General features: G+C 48.7%; 1 protein-coding gene across 2 annotated transcripts in view; it reads left to right on the forward strand.

Moving 5' to 3' along the window:
• The window catches only part of DNAJC11 (DnaJ heat shock protein family (Hsp40) member C11), a 75,072-nt gene that overhangs the window by 48,357 nt on the left and 1,566 nt on the right, over positions 1 to 25,149 (forward strand). The window contains exons 5-15 of one of the 2 annotated variants that reach the window (XM_028108388.2): positions 7,024 to 7,152; positions 8,102 to 8,224; positions 9,516 to 9,589; positions 12,291 to 12,480; positions 13,086 to 13,171; positions 13,473 to 13,589; positions 21,961 to 22,116; positions 23,192 to 23,261; positions 23,711 to 23,768; positions 23,902 to 24,044; positions 24,699 to 24,828. In XM_028108388.2, the coding sequence (XP_027964189.1) occupies positions 7,024 to 7,152; positions 8,102 to 8,224; positions 9,516 to 9,589; positions 12,291 to 12,480; positions 13,086 to 13,171; positions 13,473 to 13,589; positions 21,961 to 22,116; positions 23,192 to 23,261; positions 23,711 to 23,768; positions 23,902 to 24,044; positions 24,699 to 24,828 (1,276 nt within the window). The remainder of the gene's footprint in view (positions 1 to 7,023; positions 7,153 to 8,101; positions 8,225 to 9,515; positions 9,590 to 12,290; positions 12,481 to 13,085; positions 13,172 to 13,472; positions 13,590 to 21,960; positions 22,117 to 23,191; positions 23,262 to 23,710; positions 23,769 to 23,901; positions 24,045 to 24,698; positions 24,829 to 25,149) is intronic. The other variant, XM_028108389.2, reaches the window with a different exon arrangement.

Raw genomic sequence — 25,149 nt, forward strand, 5'->3', positions numbered from 1 at the left:
AGATAGATAGATAGATAGATGATAGATGATAGATTGATAGATAGATAGATAGATAGATGATAGATAGATAGATAGATGATAGATTGATAGATAGATAGATAGATAGATTAGATAGATAGATTAGATAGATAGATAGATAGATAGATAGATGATAGATAGATAGATAGATGATAGATAGATAGATAGATAGATGATTGATAGATAGATAGATAGATAGATAGATAGATAGATAGATAGATAGATTAGATAGATAGATTAGATAGATAGATAGATAGATAGATAGAGGCACCTGGGCGGCTCAGTCAGTTAAGTATCTGCCTTCAGCTCAGGTCATGATCCCGGGGTCCTGGGATCGAGCCCCACATCGGGCTCCCCGCTCAGCAAGGAATCTGCTTCTCCCCCTGCTTGTGGGCGCTCTCTCTCTTTCTCTCAGTCTGAAATAAATAAAATCTTTCAAAAATAATTAATTAGTTAATTAATTAAGAATGTTTATTGACCAACACTGTTTTTATTATATTGGAGAACCTATAAAATGGTTTATTCAAAAACTATTTCAAAAATATTTCCTTTAGGGGCGCCTGGTGGCTCAGTCGTTAAGCGTCTGCCTTCGGCTCAGGTCATGATCCCAGGGTCCTGGGATTGAGCCCCACATCGGGCTCCCTGCTCTGCAGGAGGCCTGCTTCTCCCTCTCCCACTCCCCCTGCTTGTGTTCCCCCTCTCGCTGTCTCTCTTCTCTGTGTCAAATAAATAAATAAAATCTTTAAAAATTTTTTTTCCTTTAAAAAATGTACTTATGTATATTAAAGCAAATTTTTTAAATTATATTGATTATGTGAACATTAAAAGTAGCAGAAGCAGGGGTGCCTGGCTGGCTCAGTCGGTGGAGCATGCAACTCTTGATCTCCGGGTTGTGAGTTCAAGCCCCACGTTGGGCATGGAGCCTACAGAAAGAGAGAGAGAGAAGGGGGGGAGGGAGGAAGGAAGGAGGTGGGGGAGGAAGGAGAGTTATTTTTGGCATACATTCAAATACTTTTAAACAGTTTATCCATTATATTTGTCTCTGATATTCTGTATTCTGGTTATGTCTGACCAACCACGCCAAAACTTAGTGGCACGAACAGTTTGATTTTCTCGTGGTTCTGTGGGTTGACCGGCCTCAGCTGGATGGTTCTGCTGGGGGTCTCCTCATGTGGGTGTAGTTCAGTGGCAGCTGGGGCTTGTTGAAGGTGGCATCTGCACTCTTGTTCCTCCCTTGTGGCTCTCCCCACCCTGGCTGGCTTGGCCTTCCTCAGAAGGTAGCAGGCTCAGGGGAGGTGGAGTGTTCTGCTAGCTGGCTTCCCCAGAAAGCACCTCCAGAGGCCTAGAAGAAAGTTTTGAGGCTTCCTGGGACCTAGCTCTGAAGGCTGCACCCGTCACACCCACTGCACTCCGTTGGACAGGAGCGAGTCACCGGTCCTGTGCAGAATCACGGAGAGGGCTCTGTGCGGGGGTCAGATGCCAGCAAGCAGGGCTCACAGGGAGGCCTTCTCTGGATCCTCACTCCCGCACTGGGGCAGTGCTGTTTTCCCAGAGAATGTACCTTCATTGTGGTTGTTTTTCTTCTGTAACATTGCCTACTACCTTTTTTTTTAATGATTTTATTTATTTGAGAGAGAGAGCATGAGTGGGGTGAGGGGCAGGGGGAGAAGCAGGCTCTCCGCCGAGCAGGGAGCCTGATGCAGGACTTGATCCCAGGACTCTTGGGACCATGACCATGACCGATGGAGCCACCCAGGCGCCCCAGTTGCCTACCATCTTAATACATTTGTATTTAGTAAATTTGAAATTTTTAACATATTTGATTCTTTTCTATATACCATAATATTCTCTTTTTTTTAAAGATTTTATTTATTTATTTGACATAGAACAAGAGAAAGAGACAGAGAGCAAGCACAAGCAGCGGGGAATGGCAGGCAGGGGAGAAGCAGGCTCCCTACTGAGCAAGGAGCCCAACGTGGGGCTCGATCCCAGGACCCTGGGATCATGACCTGAGCCGAAGGCAGACACTTAACCGACTGAGCCACCCAGGCGCCCTTGTATACCATAATCTTAATTGAGAAAATACTCTCAATTCTAAATTTCATCTTTGTGGAACATATACTTTGGCCCGAGTATTTTCATAGGGTTTTGTCTTTTTGCCTCCATTCAGAATATTTTTGACACTTTTTTTGTATAAATTGTCTTTATTTGTGATATTTTGAATGCTTCATCAAATTTAGATCCCAGCCACAAAAACACAGGCAGGCCTTTTCAATTTCATTCCATTCCAGGATAGAATATAAATTTAACTAAAGATGACAGTTCCACTAAAATTTCTTACCAAAATTGAGATAGTCCAAAATACTATTGATGGAATTTCAAAATGAAATAAACTGAGCCTTTATTTTATTTGTTCAGTTTGTCGTTCCTCAAGAGCTCAATTTCAGACTTACACACTTTATTTTCAGTGATTGCAGTTTCTTTCTTTTTTTTTTTTTTTAAGATTTAACTTATTTATTTTACAGATAGAGCAAGAGAGCACAAGCAGAGGGAGAAGCAGGCACCCAGCTGAGCGAGGAGCCTGGTGCGGGGCTCGATCCCAGGACCCTGAGATCATGACCTGAGCCAAAGGCAGATGCTCAGCCGACTGAGCCACCCAGGCAGGCATCCCTGCAGTTTCTTATTTTAAAAGCTACAGGGTCTATTGAAAAGGAGCTCTTTAAAGCTCAGACATTCCTAATATTCAATTTGTAATACACTGACATGCTACAGATTTTTTTGTATTCAGAATCAGCTTTGGGCACCTGGGTGGCTCAGTTGGTTAAGCCTCTGACTCTTGATCTCAGGCTCATGAGTTCACGCCCCCATGCTGGGCTCTATGGCCAGTATGGAGCCTAATTTAAAAAAAAAAAAGAATCAGCTTCACAAAAAATTGTTATTCTGAATACACAAAAATATTTGTACATTTTGACACTTCAGCTTAATTTTCCCTCGGTGGAATATCACAGCTTGTTTTGATACAATCATGCATCTGTGTGCACTGTAACTGATCCTAAGGCTATTTCTCCTCCATAGGTTTCTTGCTTTAATAAGACACTTTTACCATAACACTGTACTTTATACCAACATTGGCGTTTGAGTATCACCACAAAAACAATGTTTTATATTCATGGTAGAACTTTTTCACTTGAGTTTACAATAAAATTTCTTCTAGGGTTCCCACCCAGTTCCAGCATGGCGGATGGGGGCAGCATGCAACCAGCAAGAATTCAACTCAGTTCTAGGGGCGCCTGGATGGCTCAGTCGGTTGAGTGCCTGACTTTTGATTTCAGCTCAGGCCTTGATCTCAGGGTTGAGAGTTCGAGCCCCACATTGGGCTCCACACTGGGTGTGGAGCCTACTTTAAAAAAATTCAGTTCAGTTCTGACACTCTCTGCCTGGAGACGGCATCAGATTCCACAGGTTAAGGGTTCATTCCTACAACACTGTAGCCACCCCTGACTTCAGACGCCTGTCACAAGCCCGAGGCTTCCGACTGACCGAGGGCTGTAGATTCCAGCACCTGCCTCCTTAGAACCTTAGATTCCAAACCCACCCACCCTTCACTAGAGGGGCTTGCATGAATCAACAGCCAGGTGGAAATACACAGAGCAGAGTCTGGGGAAAGGGTATTAGACTTGCATGCCCTCTCCAGACACCCTACTCTCCCTGTACCTCCACTGTGCCCACCAGCCCTCAGGCTCTCCAAACCTGGTCCTTTAGGATTTTTACGGAGGCTTCATTGCATAGTTAGATTAAGTCATTGGCCATTCGCTGTTTCAACCTCTGGCTCCTCTTCCCATCCTGGAGGCTGGGGGCAGAACTTGAAGGTTCCAATCCTCTAATCACTTGGTTGGTCCTCCTGGCGACCAGCCCCCGCCCTTGGGTGGAGACCAAAAGCCACCTTCATTAACATGACAAGATAACATTTATCACCCTTATCACCAGAAATTGCATGGGTTTTAGGAGCAGTGAGCCAGGAGCCCTGTGGATACAAATAAGAAATATATATTTGGTCACAATACTGCACATTTATAATTCAAATCAAACCATTATTAAGATTGACTGATTTTCTGTTTGAAGCATCTGGTTAACACTGACATAAAATTGGCATCGTTAGCAGCTTTTTGCTAATAGAACGAACACATAAATAACTATTGCTTTATCTTTCATGTGCGCGGTACAAACCTTAGAATGGAAAAATGAGTGAAATTAACAGAGAGGAAGTAACATCTGATCCACAGTTACCTGTAAGTCCCTGCTGCTACACCTCACTTTCGGGCGTGGTCTTTAAAAAAGAACAGCTAACTATTGAGGAAGACTAAAGACGCTGGAGTTTGTTGAGCAGATGTAAGACTTGATTTTCATACGGTCTGAATTAACACTACGGATGGATGATCAGTACTGAAAAACATCTCATAGAAGTTACAAATTCATCAATTTCTTGAGAAAATGAAAATTGAGTGCGTATTTTTGTTGTTGTTAAACATACACCATGTTTAATTTTATTGCTGCCTGAAGAATTTATCAAAAAAAAGTATTACGCAAAAAAAAAAACAAATGTCCTATAGATTCACATCAGGAGTTGCAAATTTGGCCCATCGCCGGGTTTTACGTGACTTAAAAACTAAGAATGGTTTGTACATTTTTTTAATCGTTGAAAAAAATCAAAAGGGGGCGCCTAGGTGGCTCAGTGGGTTAAGTGTCCGACTCTTGATCTCAGCATCATGAGTTCAAGCCCCGAATTGGGCTCCACACTGGAGCTTTTTTTTTTTTTTTTTAGGAAGAAAAAAAATCAAAAGAAAAGTAATACTTTGTGACATGAAAATTATATGAAATTCAGATTTCAGGGTGAATAAACAGAGTAGAACACAGCCAGGGTCAGTCCCTTGCTGGGTAGTTGAGCAGCTTTCCCTTCCAACAGCAGAGATGAATTTGCAGCAGAGACTGTGAGGACCCACAGCACCTAAAACAGTTACGTGGCCCTTCACAGAAAAGACGCCCCCTCCTGATGATACCTTTCAGTAGAAGAAAAACACTGTGGCAAGAGCACTCAGACTGCCCCCTGCTACCTTCTGCTGCAGGACCGGCCCGCCTCTGTTTCCCACACATGTTCCTGTGCAGCTGCGGGCTCCCGTGCACATGACTACCCACAGCTTCACTCATGCCGCCAGCCTGCTGTACCAGACGGGCAACAGCATCTCCTACTTCTCACACCAGCTGAGACTGGGAGGGGGTGACCGCCCGGCCACCACACCAGCAAGTGTCCGGGCTGGGCGGAGGGTGGAGGGATGCTCACATTTCACCTGGGAAGAGAGTAGAGACGCAGTGGCACCCCACACCGGTAGACGAGACGGTGGAGGCTGGAGGTACCAAGTGAAGGCCTCGGCACCCAACCCAGTCTGGCTTCTTAGTTTAAGGGAAGTATTGATGATGATGGTAATATTTGGTTTAATAAAAAATGAAAATTGGGATAATTGCTAAACCACCAGAAACAGTAGGGTTCAACTGGCCATCTTCTGGATAGAGCCCCCTCTCCCGCGCTCCCCGCGCTGACGTCCACGGACCACCCACACATAACCACCCGCAGCCGCGGCCTCCTCTTGTGCTTTGTGCTTCCTTTGCTCCGGCCCCAGCGGCCTCCTTCCTGCTTTCTCACTCACGTCTTTGTTCGCGTGTCCCCTTCTCGGGGAGAAAAACACATGCTCCCACTCTGCTTTTGGGGCGACAGAAATGTTCCGTGTCATGATTGTGGAGGTTGGTTTCACAAGTCTCCATGTCTGTCAGAACTCACCGAAATGTGCACTTTAGGTGGGTGCAGTTTGTGTTATTATATATAAATTCAGCCTCAATACAGTTTTTTAAAATGGGCTGCAGGGAACTGAATAAAAATGTGTGGTCAGATTTTTATATGTGGGATTAAGATATATGCCCATTTGAAAAATCTTCTGATGATTAAAAAAATAATAAACATTGATTTTCCAAGTATGAACCATTTTATATCAGTCAGCAAACTTTAGCCTCACATTTCTTGAGAGAATATGATATTCCGGGGGCGCCTGGTTGGCTCAGTCGTTGAGCATCTGCCTTTGGCTCGGGTCATGATCCCGGGGTCCTGGGATCAAGCCCCGCATCGGGCTCCCACTCGACGGGAAGCCTGTTTCTCCCTCTCCCACCCCCCCTGCTTGTGTTCCCTCTCTTGCTGTGTCTCTCTCTGTCAAATGAATAAATAAAATCTTTAAAAAAATAAAATAAATTTTAAAAATTTAAAAAAAATATGATACTCTGTTTCTCATAGCTTAATTCTCAAATTAATTTTAGAAGGTGAAACAGTTTTTCAATCTCCCATTCATTCATAATTGATTTTGTTTGCACTTTTTTTTTAAGATTTTATTTGACAAAGAGAGCACAAGCAGGGGGAGCAGCAGGGAGAGGGGGGAACAGACTCCCCACTGAGCAGGGAGCCTAACACAGAGCTCAGTCCCAGGACCCTGGGGATCATAACCTGAACCGAAGGCAGACACTTAACAACTGAGCACCCAGGAACCCCTGTTTTAGAGTTTTAAGGTAGTTTTGTGATGTTAAGAGGGTTTAGAATCAAACATTAAAATGTTTAATTCATGGGGCTTGTGTCTCGGTGGTTTCTGCATTCACCGGTTAAATCTGGAGGTGACCTGTTTAGAGCCATGAAGTGGGTCCTATTTGGGCCCTAAAAATCAAGTTGTGTGGGTCTTTTTTCTTTTCCTAACACTTATCTTGTCATTTGCCTGCCGACGTGACTGGCTTTCTGACCCCAGCATTCGGTGACGCTCTGCTGCAGTTCAGTGTGAACTGTGACATTCATGCTCCGTGGGCTGTGGGGTGGAGTCCCGCCCACACCCAGCGGACCGCCGGCTGCCAGAGTGTAGATTGTCTTTCGTTCCACAAATACCAGCCCTGCTCTGACTGCTTGTTTTTCTGCCCCAGGGGACCATCAGTGTTGGCATCGATGCCACTGACCTTTTCGATCGCTATGAGGAGGAGTACGAAGATGTGTCTGGAAGTGGCTTTCCACAGATTGAAATTAACAAGATGCACATATCCCAGTCTATTGAGGTGAAGCCCAGACACCCCCCCACCCGAGTGCAGTGAGGATCAGGTTAACGAGGCGCAGCGCACTGAGCAGCTGTGGTTTTTCTCATCTTTATTTATGAAAGGATGCAATTAGCCACTAAAAAAAATTTCCAGGCACAACCTTGTTTGTTACTGCTTTGCTGACTCGTAGCAGCATGAGTGCCAGGGGGCACTTAGCTTCCAAGGTCGCAGGGCTCCCCCAGCAGAAGTGCAAGTGGTCTGTGAGAAGTAGAGACCCAGGTCAGGGAGATTTGGGGCGAGAAAGCAGACCTCCATGGGTAATTCCAAGAACCAGCCTTAGTTTTAAGGCACACTCTGTCATGTGCAAAAAACACAATATTCAGCTGAACCCAGGATCGCTAAAATGTCATCTTTCTGCCCCCGGTTTGGAGGTAGCAGTGGTGGGTGGGTCTGCTGAGGCTTATAGTTGGTCTCTGCCTCCTCAACTCTGTTTATTCTCAAGTGCATCAACCCAGAAGATGAAGTCCTAACTCTGGGAAACTTGCCGTTCTGGTGGAGCTTCCAGGTTGGCTAGGAGGGCCATGGATTCAGTCCCTTCCCCAGTGCTGGTGGCGAACAAGGACCGGAGAGTCCCAGACATCCCACAGTGAGAGGGAAGGCACATGATGAAGCCACTGTACCATCTGATGCTGTCAGTATACTAAGAACCAGCATTTAGCCCTGTCTTTCCCCTGGTTTTTTGAAATTTGCCCAGTCAAGCTTTTGCAAAACATTACCTTGGTGGCCACATGCAGTTCAGATGGCCAAGTGGGAGAGAAGTGAACCTGTTGAGGTCCTCGTGCATCCCTAGACCCTGAAGCCGTGGTCATCTGCACCTTTGGCCATACACTTGAAGTGTTTTCGTTAGACTGCTGTCCTTGTGCTTCTTAGTGCTTTGACTCATTCCTTACCAGCAAATATCATTTCCTAGGCACCCTTGACAGCTACAGACACAGCCATCCTCTCTGGAAGCCTCTCAACCCAGAATGGGAACGGAGGGGGTTCCATTAACTTCGCGCTTAGACGAGTCACTTCCGCAAAGGGATGGGGAGAGGTAAGAATGTCGACGGGCGGGTCTGTGTTATCCACTGCAAAGCCTGATTTCTGAACATTCACATTCTAAAAGCCAACCCTCAAAAAGACCTAGGTTGGCCACATCATTGTACAACAGGGTACCAGATGTCAAACTTGCATGAGGTGACTGTCGCCAAGAGAAAAACATGTCTCCTACCGGAGACGGAATCCCCTGTCTGCTGGACAGCTCAGAGGTAGGATAGAGCAGCAGGATTTCCCTTGAGATGCCAACTTAGAGCAACGCAACCTCAAGAAACTCTGCATCTTTGTTCCTCTTCAGCAGAAACCTGTAGGCTCTTCCCTTTTCCTGCCCAATTCGGAAGGCAGGTGCCGCGTCAGTGCTCCGGTCCACTGATCGGTGGCCATTTGACAGCCAGCTCTGCTGAACAAATTGAACTGCGTCAAATTAACATTGAAGAGTTGCCTTGAAAGTCACCCAGACTAGTAAATGAGGCAGCCAGAACGGGCTGGACTTCCAAGGCTGAGTGTGGCACTGCTGATGGGTTAACTCTAGACTCCTGAGGACCATCTCCAGTCACCTGTGAGAGCCATAGGCAATGAAGCAGAGCAGATCGGGAACACAAGGAAGCCAGCACTGCAGGGGAGGGGGCCCTGCACCCAGCCGCAACAGGCGGCTCTGTGGATGGCCGGGCACAGAAGCCAGTCTCCCTTTCTGACCTGAGCGAGGGAGACCATCGGAGGCCAGCGGTGTTTCCTTTGGAGGGGTCCTTTCTGAAACCTGCCTCCTTTGGATCTGTGGAGACAGTCCTCCGTTTGGGGAAGATTAGGATGAGCCCTTGAGAATCTTCCAGGCGCGCCTGGGGGGCTCAGTCGGTTAAGCATCTCTCTCTCTCTCTCTTTTTTTTTTTTTTTTTTTTTAATTTGTCAGAGAAAGAGGGAGAGCACAAGCAGGAGGGGCGGCAGGCAGAGGGAGAAGCAGTCTCCCCACTGAGCAGGGAGCCCGATGTGGGACTCGATCCTAGGAACCTGGGATCATGACCTGAGCCGAAGGCAGACGCTTTACCAACTGAGCCACCCAGGCGCCCCAAGCATCCAACTCTTGATCTTGGCTCAGGTCTTGATCTCAGGGTCATGAGGTCAAGCTCCACATTGGGTTCCAAAATCTTCAAGCCCCTACTTTCAGAGCCCTGGCAAGGGCCAGTGGCTTTGAATTAAAAGAAGGAATTGTAACCGGGGTGCTTCCCTGAGACATGGGTTGCGGCCGTGAGAGTAAACCCCGCTAACACTCTCTCTTTTTCTCTTTTGAACAGTTAGAATTTGGAGCCGGGGATCTGCAGGGACCTTTATTTGGTCTGAAGCTGTTCCGTAATCTCACCCCAAGATGGTAAATAGAGAGAAGTCCTCTTTGATGGTCTTTGTGGATTTAGCAGACTAGAACCTGTGTATTCTTTTTGTCAAGGTCATCTGGAGTTACCTCTTCTGTCCTGAAAGGTCACCAGGGGCAGATCCTGTGGCGCTGGCGGAGAGCCCAAGCAGGGTGCCTGTGGCTCAGACTCTGGACTGGCGGGTGTGGGGAAGGGTCGTCTGCTGCTCTGTGGCCCACAGTCTCCTCCTCTGTCGGAATGAGGCTCCTGCCTCTTCACCGGGGGCTGGGAGAGCCTGGAGAGACTGGAGAGAAAGCATCTTCAGGGAAGCTGGTCAGTGGCCTGAAGTATTGATGAACTTGTGGATCATTTCTTTGTCCCCGAGAATGTGTTTTAAGTTCTGGAAAGGGTCTGTATTAAACAGTGAGGCACTGGTGAGACTGCCTGGTCATCAGCAAGATGTGCAGATGCTGGAGGGTTAAGGGACACTCCCCCCCCCAGCTCCCCTTCATCTTTGCTCTTGCAGTGACATCCCACTCGTAGAACTGTAACTTGCTGCCCTTCTAGAACCACAGAGGTATCCTTAGTTCCCATGTTGGGTTACCTTTGTGAGCTCAGCTAAAAGAACTGGGTGGAAGGTAAAATAAAATTCTCCTTACTCTGGGGGAGAAAATAAAGGAGTCCTGGGATGGAGTCTGTGTTTGAAAAGAAAGCTTTTCAATTCCATCTGCACACCCACCCCGTCCTCTTGAGGTAAGACCAGTCCCTGCCCTCCAGTCAGGTAGGAAAGGCACGTTCCCAGGTGGGTGGGACATAGGGTATGGAAGGTCTTGAGAAAGTGGGTGTGGCATCTGGGACAGGTGGAGACCAAGCTTGCAAACACACAGGCTGAAGGCAGCAACAGGCACGCCCAGCCCCAATGTGGGGGGTCATCCATGTGCGGGTGAGAACACAGCTTCACAGGCCCCTGCTGCAGGACTTGGAGTCAGTGGGTCAGATGAGGATTTGCACTTTTAACCACTTTAGACAAAGAGTATGCATACATGTTGGCCTAACACGTTCCAAGCACTTGTCTGCGAAGGTCTGTCTCCCCTGCTGCCAACTGAGAACACAGAGTCCTGCCCCACTCCCCACACCAGCTGAGTCGGCTCCTCTGGGAGGCCCAGGAATCTGAACTTTTACCAAGCACCTAGGTCATTCTTAGATCAGGCACATTCAGGAGACACTTCACGGAGGGAAAGCTGTTGGCCATCTTGTTCTGGTTGAGCCTCAAAGTATCCAATGAGTGGTCACCGGCGAGGGTGGGCTCAGTCTTGCTGGTCACCGGCCTTTACAGGTTTGGAAATTGAATGTCGTCATCGTGCCCAGAGTTTATCAGAGTTGAGAATGCAGATGTATAAACAGGGATGCCAGTTTGTCAATGTACGGCGTCTGCTCTTCAAGGTGCCCTGATCCTAGAGCCAGGCTATTTGCAAGTCCGGACTAGTGATCACAAGGTTGGTTGGGGGTGTAGCGTCAGCCCCGAAAAAGCAGACAGCCTGTAGAGTGTTGTCCGTCTCCCAGGGCAGTGCCTGCCTTGCTGATCTCTCTTCTCTCTCTCTCTCTCGAATCAGTCTTTCTCTAGGACATGCTGGATAAAAAGACTAAGTCTTACTACTTTAATTAAACAAGGATCTCGGTCCTTATATTTTGATTCTTTTAAATGCCACTGTCTGTCTTGAAATTCTAGGGTGACTTTGGTCTCTCTCCTCCCTGCTTGCCTCCCCTGACCCCAGTGTGGCTGAAGCAGAAAAACACAGCTAGCACCCCGTGTGACTTGAGAGAAATGAGGGAACGTTTGGGTTGGGGGGTCCTGTGGAGGGGAGAAGGAAATTCTCAATTCATGGGGAATTGCTGGAAGTTTACAAAAGCACTATGATCAGAGTGCTCGTCTTTGTTGTTATTTAATGGCAAAAGTGACACCTCTCGAGCTTAGGAAAGAAAGAAACCAGACTTTGGCAATCTGGTGAATGTTGGGCTATTTGCTCACCTTTTAACTTTCGCGTAAAGTGGTGTGAATTCGTCAAAATGAAATACCCCTTTTTAACCAGAAGGTGGGGCTGACTCCCTTGGAAACAAACTTCAGATGCCTTTCCAGGCAAGCGGTTTGCTGTACCAGCCTTCCAAGTGCATGGCCCTGGGTCGACACCAGAATCACGTGGGTGATCCTGAAGAATCTACTGATGCCCGGCCCCCCGCCCTGAAACTCTGACGTCATTGGTCTGGGATGGTCTCTGGGTCAGAGGTCCTCCCACTTTGCTGCACGTTAGAATCACCTGGCAGGCTTTTAACCCTCCAAGCCTGTACATCGGAATGCCGGGGCGTGGGATCCGATTGTCAGTATTTTCTAGATCAGCCAGGTGATTCCGCTATGCAGCCTTCCCCCCCCCCCAACCCTGAGGTGATTCTGACTTGCAGAAGGATTGGACCTAGTGGTTTTCAGTAGAGTGGGATCAGCTGGGCCGTGCACATCAGCAGGGAGGGTTACTAGGAAGATTGCAGCAAGGCACCCTCTCACTCCCTCTCAAGGAGAGAGGCTCAATGTCCAGTTTTCCTTGTGGGGTGCCGGCTCGGGATTCATGGAAGGGAGAGTGAGCTGGGGCTCAGCCTGACAGGAAGGGGCCAAGAACAGCTGAGAACCGGGTGTCATCCAGGACCCTTTCTATCTGTATGTCCCCCCAGCTTTGTGACGACAAACTGTGCTCTGCAGTTCTCATCCCGTGGAATCCGGCCTGGCCTCACCACTGTGCTAGCCCGGAACCTGGACAGGAACACGGTGGGCTACCTGCAGTGGCGGTGGGGTATCCAGTCGGCCATGAACACGAGCATCGTCCGGGACACCAAAACCAGCCACTTCACTGTGGCCCTGCAGGTGAGGACAGAGCTGCTCCTTTGTGTGCCCCTGATGTCCCTCACCCTGGCCACCCTCCGCAGATCTGAGCACTGTGGGGGCCCTGAGGGGCTGGTTTTGTGCACACACACTCAGGGGTGTTGAGATACTGTTCTGAGGCTTCCAGGGTAGTTGTGTCCCCGTTACCCTAAAGCGAAGGGCCCCTTTCGCATCTAGTAGAAGCCCACAGAATCAGGGTGGGAGAGAGCCCGGGTTGGTAAGTGACCCCAGAGCGCAGTCGTGCACTCAGGTGCCACTGTGGTGGCCAGGGACACGGCGTGAGGGGCCCCCCACCTCAGAAGGTTGCTGCTCCTCAGCGCCCACTGCCTGCAGCTGTGTCGGAACGCAGGCTCCTTGCCTCGGAATGTGTTGTTTTCGTGCGGAGTCAGGAAACTGGGTTTTTATATGAATTTCCCCAGTTTTTAAATATTGGCCGCTAGTCAATCTTCACACTCAGGTCGCGGCCCCTGCCCGAGAGGCCTGCCCATGATGGGTGCTCAGCAGCGCCTTCCCGCAGCACCTCGGCCGCTAGCTGTGCCTTCCCTTCTCCCCCTGCCCCCCCCCCCCGTTTCCCTCCATCTCCCCAGCTTGGAATCCCTCACTCCTTTGCACTGATCAGCTATCAGCACAAATTCCAGGATGATGACCAGACACGCGTGAAAGGATCGCTGAAGTAAGTCCTGGCCGGGCTGCTCGGCAGCAGGCCTGCGGCACGCTGGGGACAAGGTCCCGCCGGCAGAGCCGTGCGCGTGAGACGCCCGCCCGAGTCTGCGACACTGCCCGAGCGCTCCACCGCCCCCGCCTTGAGGAAGGACTGCACCGCTGGCATGCTGGCGTTGTCCTGCTCGCTGACCGGGGTGTCCGTCGTGACCCACTCGTGGGGGTGGGGGAGGGCAGGAGGGGGGCCCCGTGGGGACCGGGAGGGACGGAGAGCCGAGGGGCCCCCCCGTGCTCAGGCCACACGCTCCCTGCAGGGCGGGCTTCTTCGGGACGGTGGTGGAGTACGGAGCCGAGCGCAAGATCTCCAGGCACAGCGTCCTAGGCGCCGCCGTCAGCGTTGGAGTCCCTCAGGGCGTTTCTCTCAAAGTCAAGTAAGTGGGACTGGATCTTTCTGGCCAAGGATTATGTGGCAGCTTGTAAGTCACCTGGCTTCACCCGCGTTAAGGATGAAAGAAACTTTGCTTTGTAATTTTGTTCTTAAAGATACGGTTGCGTCTTAGGCGTGTAGGCCAGTGTCTGGGAGTCCGGAAGCCTGGTGTGCACTGAGGGTCTGCGTCCCTGCCGGCAGGGAGCCTCCACCAGCCGACTGCCTCGCTCCCTTCCCCAGGCGGCCCTGATGCCGGCCCCGCACGCCCACTCCTCGCCACCGCTGCCTGCACGCGTGATCGCCCAGGGCGCCTCGGCATGTCCCCCGTACCTGTTCCCACCCGCACAGACCCTTCTCCCCTGCTCCAGTGGCGTGCCTTCCTGCCTGCCGGCCTCTCTTTGCCGTCTGCTTACCTCGCTGGCTGGTTACTTGTGTATGGGGGCATCACGGTGGGACCTGGTCCTCGTCTGTGTAGACCCCGCCCCAGGTGGCCCCGTCGGCCTGCTGGATCTGAAGCGCCTTCCTGCGCTGATGACGCTCACATTTATCGCTCCGGCCTGGCCCGCGCACCAGACCTCCAGCCCCTGTATCCTCCTTCCTCTTACAAATCGCTGCTTGGATCTCCACCAGCATCTCAAACGTCCCATCTCAGCTCCCGATGCTTCCAAACCTGCTCTGCCCAGAGCCTCCCTCGGTCAGGAGAGCCCCAGCCTTCCAGCTGTTCTGTGGAGTTGGCCTTGGTCACTCTTTTTCCCACACACCAAAGTTAATGCACCTCAAAACCATCTCAGCTGTCCTCAGAATGCAGCTCCTGAACGTGACCGCTCCTCACCCGCTCTCTGCTCCCACTGTCTGGGGTCTGAATTACTGCAGTACCTCCTGACCCATCTCCTTCACTCTCCACACATGCAGGACCTTTGAACGTAAGTCGGTGTTGTCGCTCTCTGCTTAAGGCCTCGGTGACTCCCTCAGTCCCGGGCAAAAGCCAGAGCCCTTCGGAACCCTCTGTGATCAGAACCTCACTTCTGCTCACCCCTCCTCTCCCATCTGCCTCTTCTCACTCCAGCCACCCTGGTCTCCACACTGCTCCAGACAACAGTGACCCCCCTCCTGTGACCAGACTGTGTACTTGCTGTTCCTCAGTCCCCAGATGCCAGCATGGCTGATTCCTTCGATTCCCTCAGGTCTCTGCTCAGATTTCACCTAATTGCCAAAACCATCCCTCGTCACCCCATAAGAGCAGTACCCCTCACTTTGCCGCAGGGAAACCCTTTCCATTTCCCTTGTTTACCCTCCACTGCACCATCTCCCTCTGATCATCCGTCCACCTCCCTGGCCCTCATCAGAAGCTCTTTAACTGTGTCCACTGTATTCTGTACCGCACTCCTGGAGCAGGCAGTTGAGAGAGCTCTGGGACATAACAGAGGGATGGACAGAGAGACAGAAGGAGGGAGGGAGAGATACAGAGACAGGAAGGAAACACATCACCCCTCATCGCAGTTTGGAGATGAGAGCCAAAGCAGGTCACCAGGACCAGGGCCACATCGGGCCTCTCTCCTCTCAGTGATCTGAGCACCCCTGAGATTTAGTAAGGGGCATACACACACACAGATTGTCTGCATTCTAATACCTTTTATTCCCAAATTGGGACCACTAACGAGACACAGTTTTCTGATTCCATTCCTGTTGTGAAATACTTCTCCCGTGAAGATATTGCAGGACATAATCTGAATTGAATTTTCATCCCAAGAATGCCACTCTCCCTCCTCGGAAAGAAACATTTTCACCTCAGCCGAGTTTCCCATGTCAGCAGGCTGAATTGTCCAGATCGTATTGCCGTATAAACCGAAGTTTTCCGGAAGGCCCCAGAGTTCAGCAATAACAGATGGTCTTTGCTAATTTTCTCTTATATTTCTGTTTATTTGGCGAATCACAGTAATTTTTGAATGTTAAACCAACCTTATATTCCTGAGGAAAACTCTACTTGATCGTGACATGTAACACTTCTTATATATTGCTTGATTTCATTTGCTAATATCTTCCTAAGGATTTTTCTATCTGTGTTTATAAGGGATGCGGATTGTAATTTTCTTTTTTTTGTGTGTTTGTCAGATTTTGGAATGAGTTATGGCAGCCTGATAAAATGAGTTAGGAAGTATTCCTTCTTTTTTTTCTGAAAGGATTTGTGTGAAAGTGGTTTGTTCCTTTTTGAGAGAGCGTGCACATACACAAGCAGGGGCAGGAGCAAAGGGGAGTGGGGGAGAATCTCAAGCAGACTCCCCACTGAGCGCAGAGCCCAACATGGGACTCCCATCTCATGACCCTGAGATCATGACCTAAACCGAAATCAAGAGTCAGATGCCCAACGTACTGAGCCACCCAGGCGCTCCCAAGAATGGTTTATTCTTCAGGTTTCATAGAATTCACCAGTGAAATCCGTTGAGACTGAATTTTCTCTGTAGGAGGGTTTTTGTGGGGTTTTTTTTATATAATTTATTTATTTGATGGAGAGAAAAAGAGAGCCAGCACAAGCAGGGGGAGCGACAGAGGGAGAGGGAGAAGCAGACTCCCGTGCTGAGCAGGGAGCCTGACATGGGGCTTGATCCCAGGACCCTGCGATCATGAACTGAGCCAAAGGCAGTTGCTTTACCAACTGAGCCACCCAGGTGCCCCTGTAAGGAGGATTTTTGATAATGGATTCTTTAAGATATATATACACACACACCCAGGGATTTTTCAGTTTTCTCTTTAATCTTGTGCTAGCTTTGTTACTATGTTTTTTTCAAGGAATTTGTCCATTTTGACTGTCGAATTTCCTAGCATGAAGTTGCTCATAATATGCCCTTACCCTGGGGCACCTGGGCAGCTCAGTCATTGGGCCCCTGCCTTCGGCTCGGGTCATGATCCCAAGGCCCTGGGATCGAGCCCCGCGTCGGGCTCCCTGCTCCGCAGGAAGCCTGCTTCTCCCTCTCCCACTCCCTCTTGGGTTCCCTCTCTTGCTGTCTCTCTCTCTCTCTAATCTTTAAAATATATATATATAAAAAAATAAAAATAAATATATAGATATGTCCTTACCCTTTTAATGTCTGTGGTTCTCTGTAGATGATCTCTGTCCTCATTCCTCAATCTGGTCATTGCTGTTCTTTCTCCCTTTTTCTTAGCCAGTCTGGATGGGGCACTTACCCTTTCAAAGAACCAGCTTTGTCTTTGTTATGTTCTCTATTGTTTATCTGTTTTCTGTTTCATTGATTTCTGATCTTTTTTTCTTCTTTCTCCATACTTTGGTTTCACATTGCTGCCTTTTCTAGATTTTTAAAGCCCAGCCTTAGGTTATTAATTTGAAACCTTTCTTCTTTTATATTATAAACATTTAAGGCTTTTTTTTTTTTAAAGATTTTATTTATTTGAGAGAGAGAGAATGAGAGAGAGCACGAGAGGGAAGAGGGTCAGAGGGAGAAGCAGACTCCCTGCTGAGCAGGGAGCCCGATGTGGGACGCGATCCCGGGACTCCAGGATCATGACCTGAGCCGAAGGCAGTCGCCTAACCAACTGAGCACCCAGGCGCCCAACATTTAAGGCTTTAAACCCTGTTTTACCCCATCCCACGAATTTGGAGATGTATCATTGTCATTCAGTTCAAACTATTTTCTAATTTTCACTTTTGGAAATACATTGCTTAATTTCTAAATATTTGGGTTTTTCTGTATATCTGATTAGTGATTTCAGTTTAATTTCATTTTGGTCAGAGAACATATTCTGTATGATTACAGTCTTTTTAAATATATCGAGACTTTTTTATAGCCCGTGATGTAATTGACCCCGGCAGTCATGCACTTGAAAAGAGCATGTATTCTGCAGTTGTTGGGCATGGGTTCTGTGAATACCAACAGTCAAAGTCGTTGACAACATTCATCAGAAACCAGAAGTTCTGTGACTTTATTGACTTGGACCAGATTTCTGTCAGTTGCTGAGAAAGTAGTGTTAAAATCCTCAGCTATGAGTGTAGAATTCTCTGTTCCTTCCTTTGTCAGTTGTGGCTTCATGAGTTTCATCTCTAGTCGGGCTCTTTGACTTGAAGTCGGCTTTATCCGATACGTATGGCTACTGCAGGCTTCTTACGCTGTTTCTGTGGTTTATCCTTTTCTGTTTACATTTAACCTGTCACTATGTTCATATACACGGGGTATCTCATAGCTTATATCCATTCTCACAGTTTCTTGCTTTTTAATTAGAGTGTTTGGTCCATTAATATTTTTTTCTTTTTTTTAAGATTCATTTATTTATTTGACAGAGAGAGACACAGTGAGAGAGGGAACACAAGCAGGGGGAGTGGGAGAGGGAGAAGCAGGCTTCCCGCTGAGCAGGGAGCCCGATGCGGGACTCGATGCCAGGACCCTGGGACCATGACCTGAGCCGAAGGCAGCCGCACAAGCAACTGAGCCACCCAGGCGCCCCTTGGTCCATTAATATTTATGTAATTATTGGTATGGTTGGATTTAGGCCTGTTATTTTTGATATGTCTTCTATTCTTCCCTTCTAATTTCTTGTTCTTCTAACCATCTTCTGTCTTCTCTTACTGAATATTTTTAGCGTTCCATTTTGATTTACCTATTGACTTTTTAGCTCTACTTTTTTTTTTAAGATTTTATTTATTTATTTGACAGAGAGAGGGAACACAAGCAGGGGGAGTGGCAGGCAGAGGGAGAAGCAGTCTCCCCACTGAGCAAGGAGCCTGACATGGAACTCGATCCCAGGACCCTGGGAATCATGACCCAAGCCAAACACAGATGCTCAACCAACTGAGCCACCCAGGCGTCCCCAGCTATACCTCTTTGTGTTGGGTTTTTTTCTTAGTGGTTGCTCTGGAGATTACATATTGTTAACCTTTTATCATCTGTTTAGACTTCATATTGTATTACTTCATATAAAATGAAAGAACCTTGAAAATCTCTAGGGCCATTTCCCCTTCCCATGTTCTTTATTCTGTACTTTCCATATGCATTATAATTACACACATTATAATCCCCACCAGAGTTATGTAATTCTGGCTTTAAATAGTTTTATATGTAGGGCGCCTGGGTGCCTCAGTTGGTTAAGCGACTGCCTTCGGCTCAGGTCATGATCCTGGAGTCCCGGGATCGAGTCCCACATCGGGCTCCCTGCTCGGCGGGGAGTCTGCTTCTCACTCTGACCCTCTTCCCTCTCGTGCTCTCTCTCTCTCTCATTCTCTCTCTCTCAAATAAATAAATAAAATCTTTTTAAAAAATTAAAAAAATAGTTTTATATGTATATATTTGTACATGTATATGTGTTAAAGAAATTAAGAGGGGGAAAAGCATGTTTGCCCCCCCTTTTTTTTTAAACCATTTCCAATGTTCTTTATCCCCTCCTAAAAATCTGATTTTCCTTCTGCTATTTGTTTCTTTGGCCTGAAGAACTTTCTTCAGCTTTTCTTATAGTGTAGGTCTATCAGTGATGACCTTAGTATTCTTTTTTTTTTTTTAAGATTTTATTTATTTATTTGAGGCAGAATGAGAGAGAGAGAGAGTACATGAGAGGGGGGAGGGTCAGAGGGAGAAGCAGACTCCCTGCCGAGCAGGGAGCCCGATGTGGGACTTGTTCCTGGGACTCCAGGATCATGACCTGAGCCGAAGGCAGTTGCCCAACCAACTGAGCCACCCAGGCGCCCGACCTTAGTATTCTTTACCAAGAAAGTATCTCTAGTTTTTCTTTATTCTGCTTTTATATCTTGTTAATTTATTATATTTTATCTAGATGTATCATTTTGTTTTTTATTTTGCATTATATTAACCTAAAATAATTTCATTGTGGGCATTCCTACCCCAGAACTAAGCTGTTATCATTGCTGTAATTTTTAAAGTCAAGCTTTATTGATGTAAAATTTACATAAATTAAAATTCATCTGTCTTATTTTGCAGTCGTGGGAGTTTTGACAATCCCATAAGTCATGTAACCACCACCACAATCAAGATACAGCACATTTCCATTGTCCCCCATAATTGCCTCCTGGCCTTTGTGAGGTCCCCTAGGCCCTTGGCCACTGGTCTGTTTTCACTCCCTATATTTTTGCCTTTTTCAAAATGTCATATAATTGGAATCATACAATGTGAAGCCTTTTGTGCTTCTTTCATGAGCATAATGCATTTGAAATATCTCCTTATGGTTGCATACATCAGTAGTGTATCCCTTTTTCTTGTTATTTGGCATTACATTGTGTTGATCCACCACAGTTGATCTGCTTATCAGTTTACAGACAATTCAGTTATTGCCAGTTTTTAGCAATTACAAATAAAGCCAGTACACATTCACATACAGGCTCGGTGTGAACGTAAGTTTTCATTTCTCTTAGGTAAATACCTAGGGGCAGGCATGCTGAGCCAAATGGGAGATATGTGCTCTCCTTGATAAGAAAGTACTTTCCCCCCAGCAGCCTGAGAGAGCCCTGTGGCTCCTCACCCTCACCAGCCCTTGCTACGGTCGTCTTGTGTGCTCGGGCTGCTCCAGCAGGCGTGTGAGTGTGTCCCACTGTGGTTTCGATTTGCGTCTACCTGATGTCCCAGATGGTGAACATCTTTCCATGTGCTTACTCGCCATCCGTATCTTTTTTTGTTAGTAAAGCCTTCCTTCAAATCTTTTGTCCGTTTTATTATTGGGTTGTTTGGTTTCTTACGTTTTGAGTGTTCTTCAATTCTGGAGTTGCTTTTCTTCTGAAGGCTATTGTCCCTGAGTACGGAATTCAGGGTTAACAGATCTGTGCTTTCAGCACTCTGAAGATGTTATTCTACCAGCTTCTGGCCTACAGTCTTTCTGATGACACATCAGTGGTCATTTGAATCATTATCCCCCTGAGTATGATGTCTTTTTTTTTTTTTTCCTACATACTTTTTGTTTTGCTTTGGTTTTGGGTTTTGTTTTGTTTTTTTTTTAACTTTTTTTTCCAGCAGTTTGTACCTACAATGTACCTACATGTGGTTTTTGTTGTATTTATGCCACTTGGGATTTGCTAAACTCCTTGCATCTGTAAATTTATGTCCCACATCAAATTTGGAACTTTTAGGCCATTCTTCAAATCTCAATTCCTGCCCCATTCTTTCCTCTCTGGTGCCCTAATTACTTACCTCTAAACCTCTTGATATAGTTCCAGCGGTTTCTGAGGCTCTGCCCATTTGCCTTCAATATTTTTCTCTTTGTTCTTCGTAGTGGATAATTTCTGTTGATCTGTCTACAAGTTCACGGACTGCTCTCACCTCCAGTCTGCTGTTAGAGCCCATGCAGTGAATACTGTCTTTGGGCATAAAGTAGCGCCCTAAAATCCTTCCTTCCCTGCTCGTTCCAGTGTCTGGGTCATCTGGGGTCGGTCTTGGTTCGTTAGCTTTTTCGCTTGTTGTATACCTAGGTGTGTAGAGTCGTTTGTATTGGGTATTGTGAATAGTACAGTGTAGAGGGTCTGTATTCTGTTACAATTCCCAAAAAAGTGTTCATTTTTCCTTTTCAAAGGTAATCAACTTGGCAGAAGTCAGACTGTGAACTGGGACTCAGTGTGGCAACAGCTAGAAGAGCACAATTACTTCACCTGTAGCCAAGGCCACTGATAGACCGGGATCGGCTGGGGATTTGTGCCACATTTATACAAAGAACTTGGGGCTCTGATTTCCCTTGTTGGGGGACCCCCACTTCCCAGCTGCTATGATTGCCTCAGACTCTGAGCTGTGGGTGTTCAGTCTCCTAGGACTGCAGATTTCTTTCCAGTGTTAACCATCCACACGGTAGCAGCTAAGACTTGCCGTTGGGCTCAAAGCTGTCAAAAAAAACAGGAAACCGGTGTGTTTGCACGCTCCAGACTCTGAGCCCTCCTGTGTACCCACTGGCCCGCTTTGCTCTCCAGTCCCCAAGAGTCTTTGTTGCTTGTGGCCTGAGTTGACAGTGGTTACCTGTGGGATGGCTGGTCCAACAGGAGCCACTCAGCCATTACTAGAAGCAGAACCTCCTTAATCTGCCAGCTTTGGAAGTCTTCACCCACTTTTTTCGACGAGATAAATTGAGGGCGGAGAGGTCTCTGTCTCCAGGACCCCGGGAGGTGCCCACTCCTGTCTTCTAAGACCACCTTCACTCTGGACAGGTGGTAGTCACTGCTTTGCCTGTGAGGTTAGCTGGTAGGGGACCTTTCTTCTGTCACAGACATCAAGTCTAGCCGCTAAACTTTGGCATAGGGACCAAAAGGTGTGTAGATTATGAAACCAGCTGTAACTGGCGTTCTGTGTATCTGAGCATTCTCGTCCTGTGGCTGAGACCTCTGTTACCCTTCCCTGGAAACCTGACTCATCTTGGGTGTTCTGTTTCGTTTTTGTTTTCAGGCTGAACAGGGCCAGTCAGACTTACTTCTTCCCTGTTCACTTGACGGACCAGCTTCTTCCCAGCGCCGTGTTCTATGCCACCGTGGGGCCGCTCGTGGTCTACTTTGCTCTTCACCGTCTGGTCATCAAACCGTACCTCAGGGCTCAGAAAGAGAAGTGAGTTCCTAACATGTCACGGGGACATCAGTAAACAACTCTGTGCCTCAGTTTTCCTGTCTTGTAGATGGATATGATAATCGTAGAACCTACTCAGAGGGTCACTAGGAAAATTAATTCACGCACGTGAAGCCTCAGCACGGCGTCCGGCCCATGGCGGGCGCTCGGCCGGTGCCGACTCTGCTCCTTAGCGGCCCTGCTGCTGGGCCCCCTGCACTCGTCCCTCCTACTTCCAGAAAGGGTCCGAGCTAGTTTACAAAATTGTGCAGACTCTACACCATGACCACAAGAAATAGAAAGGCCCCCGTCCTCATTCTAACCATTTCTTTTCCTGGCACTGAGTTTGACAGGAGTGGGTTTGAGTTCTTACACACAGGCGTGCATTAACCACAGTCTTGGAAGTTACAGAAACGTTCATTTATTTTGCAGTTTCTTGTAGACAATACACCGGGGGATAGCATTCCATCTGAGAGGTGGTTGAGATTCATTACTTACAGCAGTCTGATGTAGTAAGTCACTGAGCTCAGAGAATCTCCTCTTTGGGGCCCCTCCAGTGTTTGAGTCCCTGGAGTTCAGGGCCCTGCTTCCCCAGGAGGCTTGAGGCTTAGAAGGAAGAGTGTGCGGGGTCAAGGCTTCCGACGGGACAGGGCTGCGCTGCCCAGAGTCCCAGTGCTTTGCTACGTAAGAAGAAGGTATATTTTGTACCTAAAACAGTAAACATCGTCCCCACCTCAAGTGTTCTATGATAATCCCAGAAGGTGGCCTCCCCTGTGGTATTCAGCTCTCCAATCCCTCACTGCTGAGATTCCTGTCGGGTGGGGGCTGCTTCCCACGGCAGCGGGCCTCCTGTGTGCTTCAGTGAGGAGGTGGGGAGAGCCATCGAGGGACAAAAGAAAGGGAAGCCACAGAGGCCCGAAACGAACAGATTTGCTGGAGATTGGCTTGGAAATATTTGCTAAAGCTCCAGAGCTAGGAATGCAGGGAGAGCTCACACTGTTCGCTGGGCACAGGTCCAGCGACGCGCTCTGTTGTGTCAGTCCGCACTAACATGCGGCTTGTGTTTTTCTCGCTTCAGGGAGTTGGAAAAGCAAAGGGAAAGCACAGCCACTGACATTCTGCAGAAGAAACAAGAGGCAGAAGCCGCTGTAAGTGCTGCGCGGACGCGTCCCCGGAAGTCCTTCTGCTCTGGGTGACTCCGGCCACACGCCTCTCACCGGGGCTCGGGGATCACGGCGCCCTCTGCACGTGGGCCTCAGGGGCGGCAGCTTCAGTGGTCATCTCGGTCTTTCTAATCCCTGCGGGATACAATACCAGGACCTCCAGGCCCGGTCCTGAAGATGAGATGCAATTACCCTCAAAAGGCATAACAGGGTGTTTCTAAGTACCCGAGGGCCCTGTCTGTCCTCTCTTCCTTCCCTTTAAGTGAACTGTTGTTAGGTGACAGAACAGAAGTACCCAGCATAAATGCAGGGGTACCATTGGGTTCTTTGTGAACAGAGGAGGGGCGAAAATGCAGCCAGGCTCGTGGCTACAGCTGAACCAAGAGGCAGAGCCCAGGAAGGACCCTGACAGTGGCCCTCCTTGTTCTTTGCAGGTTCGGTTGATGCAGGAATCTGTCCGAAGAATAATTGAGGCGGAAGAGTCCAGAATGGGTGAGAAGGCCTGGCCTCTCTCGGGGCAGGGTGGGCGCTGGGGGTCTCAAAGGGGCATAGCGCCCCTGCGGTCCGGCTCTGCGAGGGCTGCCCACCCGAGACCCGCCTCTGCTCAGACTGGGTCCATCTTCAGGGCTTATCATCGTCAACGCCTGGTACGGGAAGTTCGTCAACGACAAGAGCAAGAAGAGCGAGAAGGTGAAGGTGATTGACGTGACCGTGCCCCTGCAGTGCCTGGTGAAGGACTCGAAGCTCATCCTCACAGAGGCCTCCAAGGTACGGGGCCTACCCGCGGGGTTCAGACACGAAAGGCCTGTGTGGAGTGGGGGCGGCCTGGCACCTCGGCATGGCCCTGTCGTTGTGGTGGAATCGTTCGTGTCGCTGGCACCGGCTTGGCCTGCTGCCCAGCACCCGCGTTACAGTCTCACCGGAGCTGTTCGCGTCATCCGTCCCCGCAGCGAGGATTTCCTGAGCACCTACTGTGTGCCAGGTAGGGCAGCGAACAAAACATACGTCCTGCCTTCATGGAGCTTACATTCTCCTCATTCCTTGCCTTGCTCTAGAGTGAGTGTGAGATCTGTAGAACGTTGGAAGCTCATGCTGGAGCGCAGGGTTGGGGACGGTAAAGGCAAACTAAAATGCAGATCAGCTCAGGCCAAACACCTAGCTCTCTCAGGAGTCCTGACGGGGCTTCTGTGAAGACAGGGGTCTCTAGCGTGGGAGAAAGGGTCTTTATTGCAAGGGAAGCCTAGGACTGAACAGGCAACTTTTCTGACAATCTCAGCTCCACGGTGTGCATCTTCCGTGGACGGCTCCTGAGGGAAAGTCAAGGCCCTTGCACGCTGATCCTCAGCTGGCGGCAGACGGCAGTGGTGCTGGGCTCGAAACAACGGTCTCGGGTCCCGGGGAGTAAGACTGTGTTTGTTACAGGCGGGGCTACCTGGGTTCTATGACCCGTGCGTAGGTGAGGAGAAGAACCTGAAAGTGCTCTACCAGTTCCGAGGCGTCCTGCACCAGGTGATGGCGCTGGACAACGAGGCGCTTAGGATACCAAAGCAGTGTGAGTAGCTGTCCCTTTGCAGTCACCTGCCCTGTGCATGGACCAGGGGGAGGCCCTCAACCGCTGATGGGGACGGGGGACACCAGAGTGTGGAGTGACAGCTTCCCTGTGTTACCCGCCTGGGAGCGAGTGACTTGCTCAGAGCCCGTGATGGGATGCCCTGAGGAGGGGTGGCGGCCGCCCTTCCCAGGTGGGACTCCAGTGAGCTCTTTGCTTGGAAACTGCAGCTTGGGTGGCTGGGCCGGAAGCACACCCAGCTGCTTCTGTATGTTCCAGAACCGTTTGACTCTCTGCAGCTCGTACTCTGCCTCTGGTCAGGTG

The sequence above is a fragment of the Eumetopias jubatus genome, unplaced genomic scaffold (assembly GCF_037043125.1).
Source record: "Eumetopias jubatus isolate StellerSeaLion01/CBP00866 unplaced genomic scaffold, mEumJub1_p1.0 scaffold_4, whole genome shotgun sequence".
NCBI lineage: Eukaryota > Metazoa > Chordata > Mammalia > Carnivora > Otariidae > Eumetopias > Eumetopias jubatus.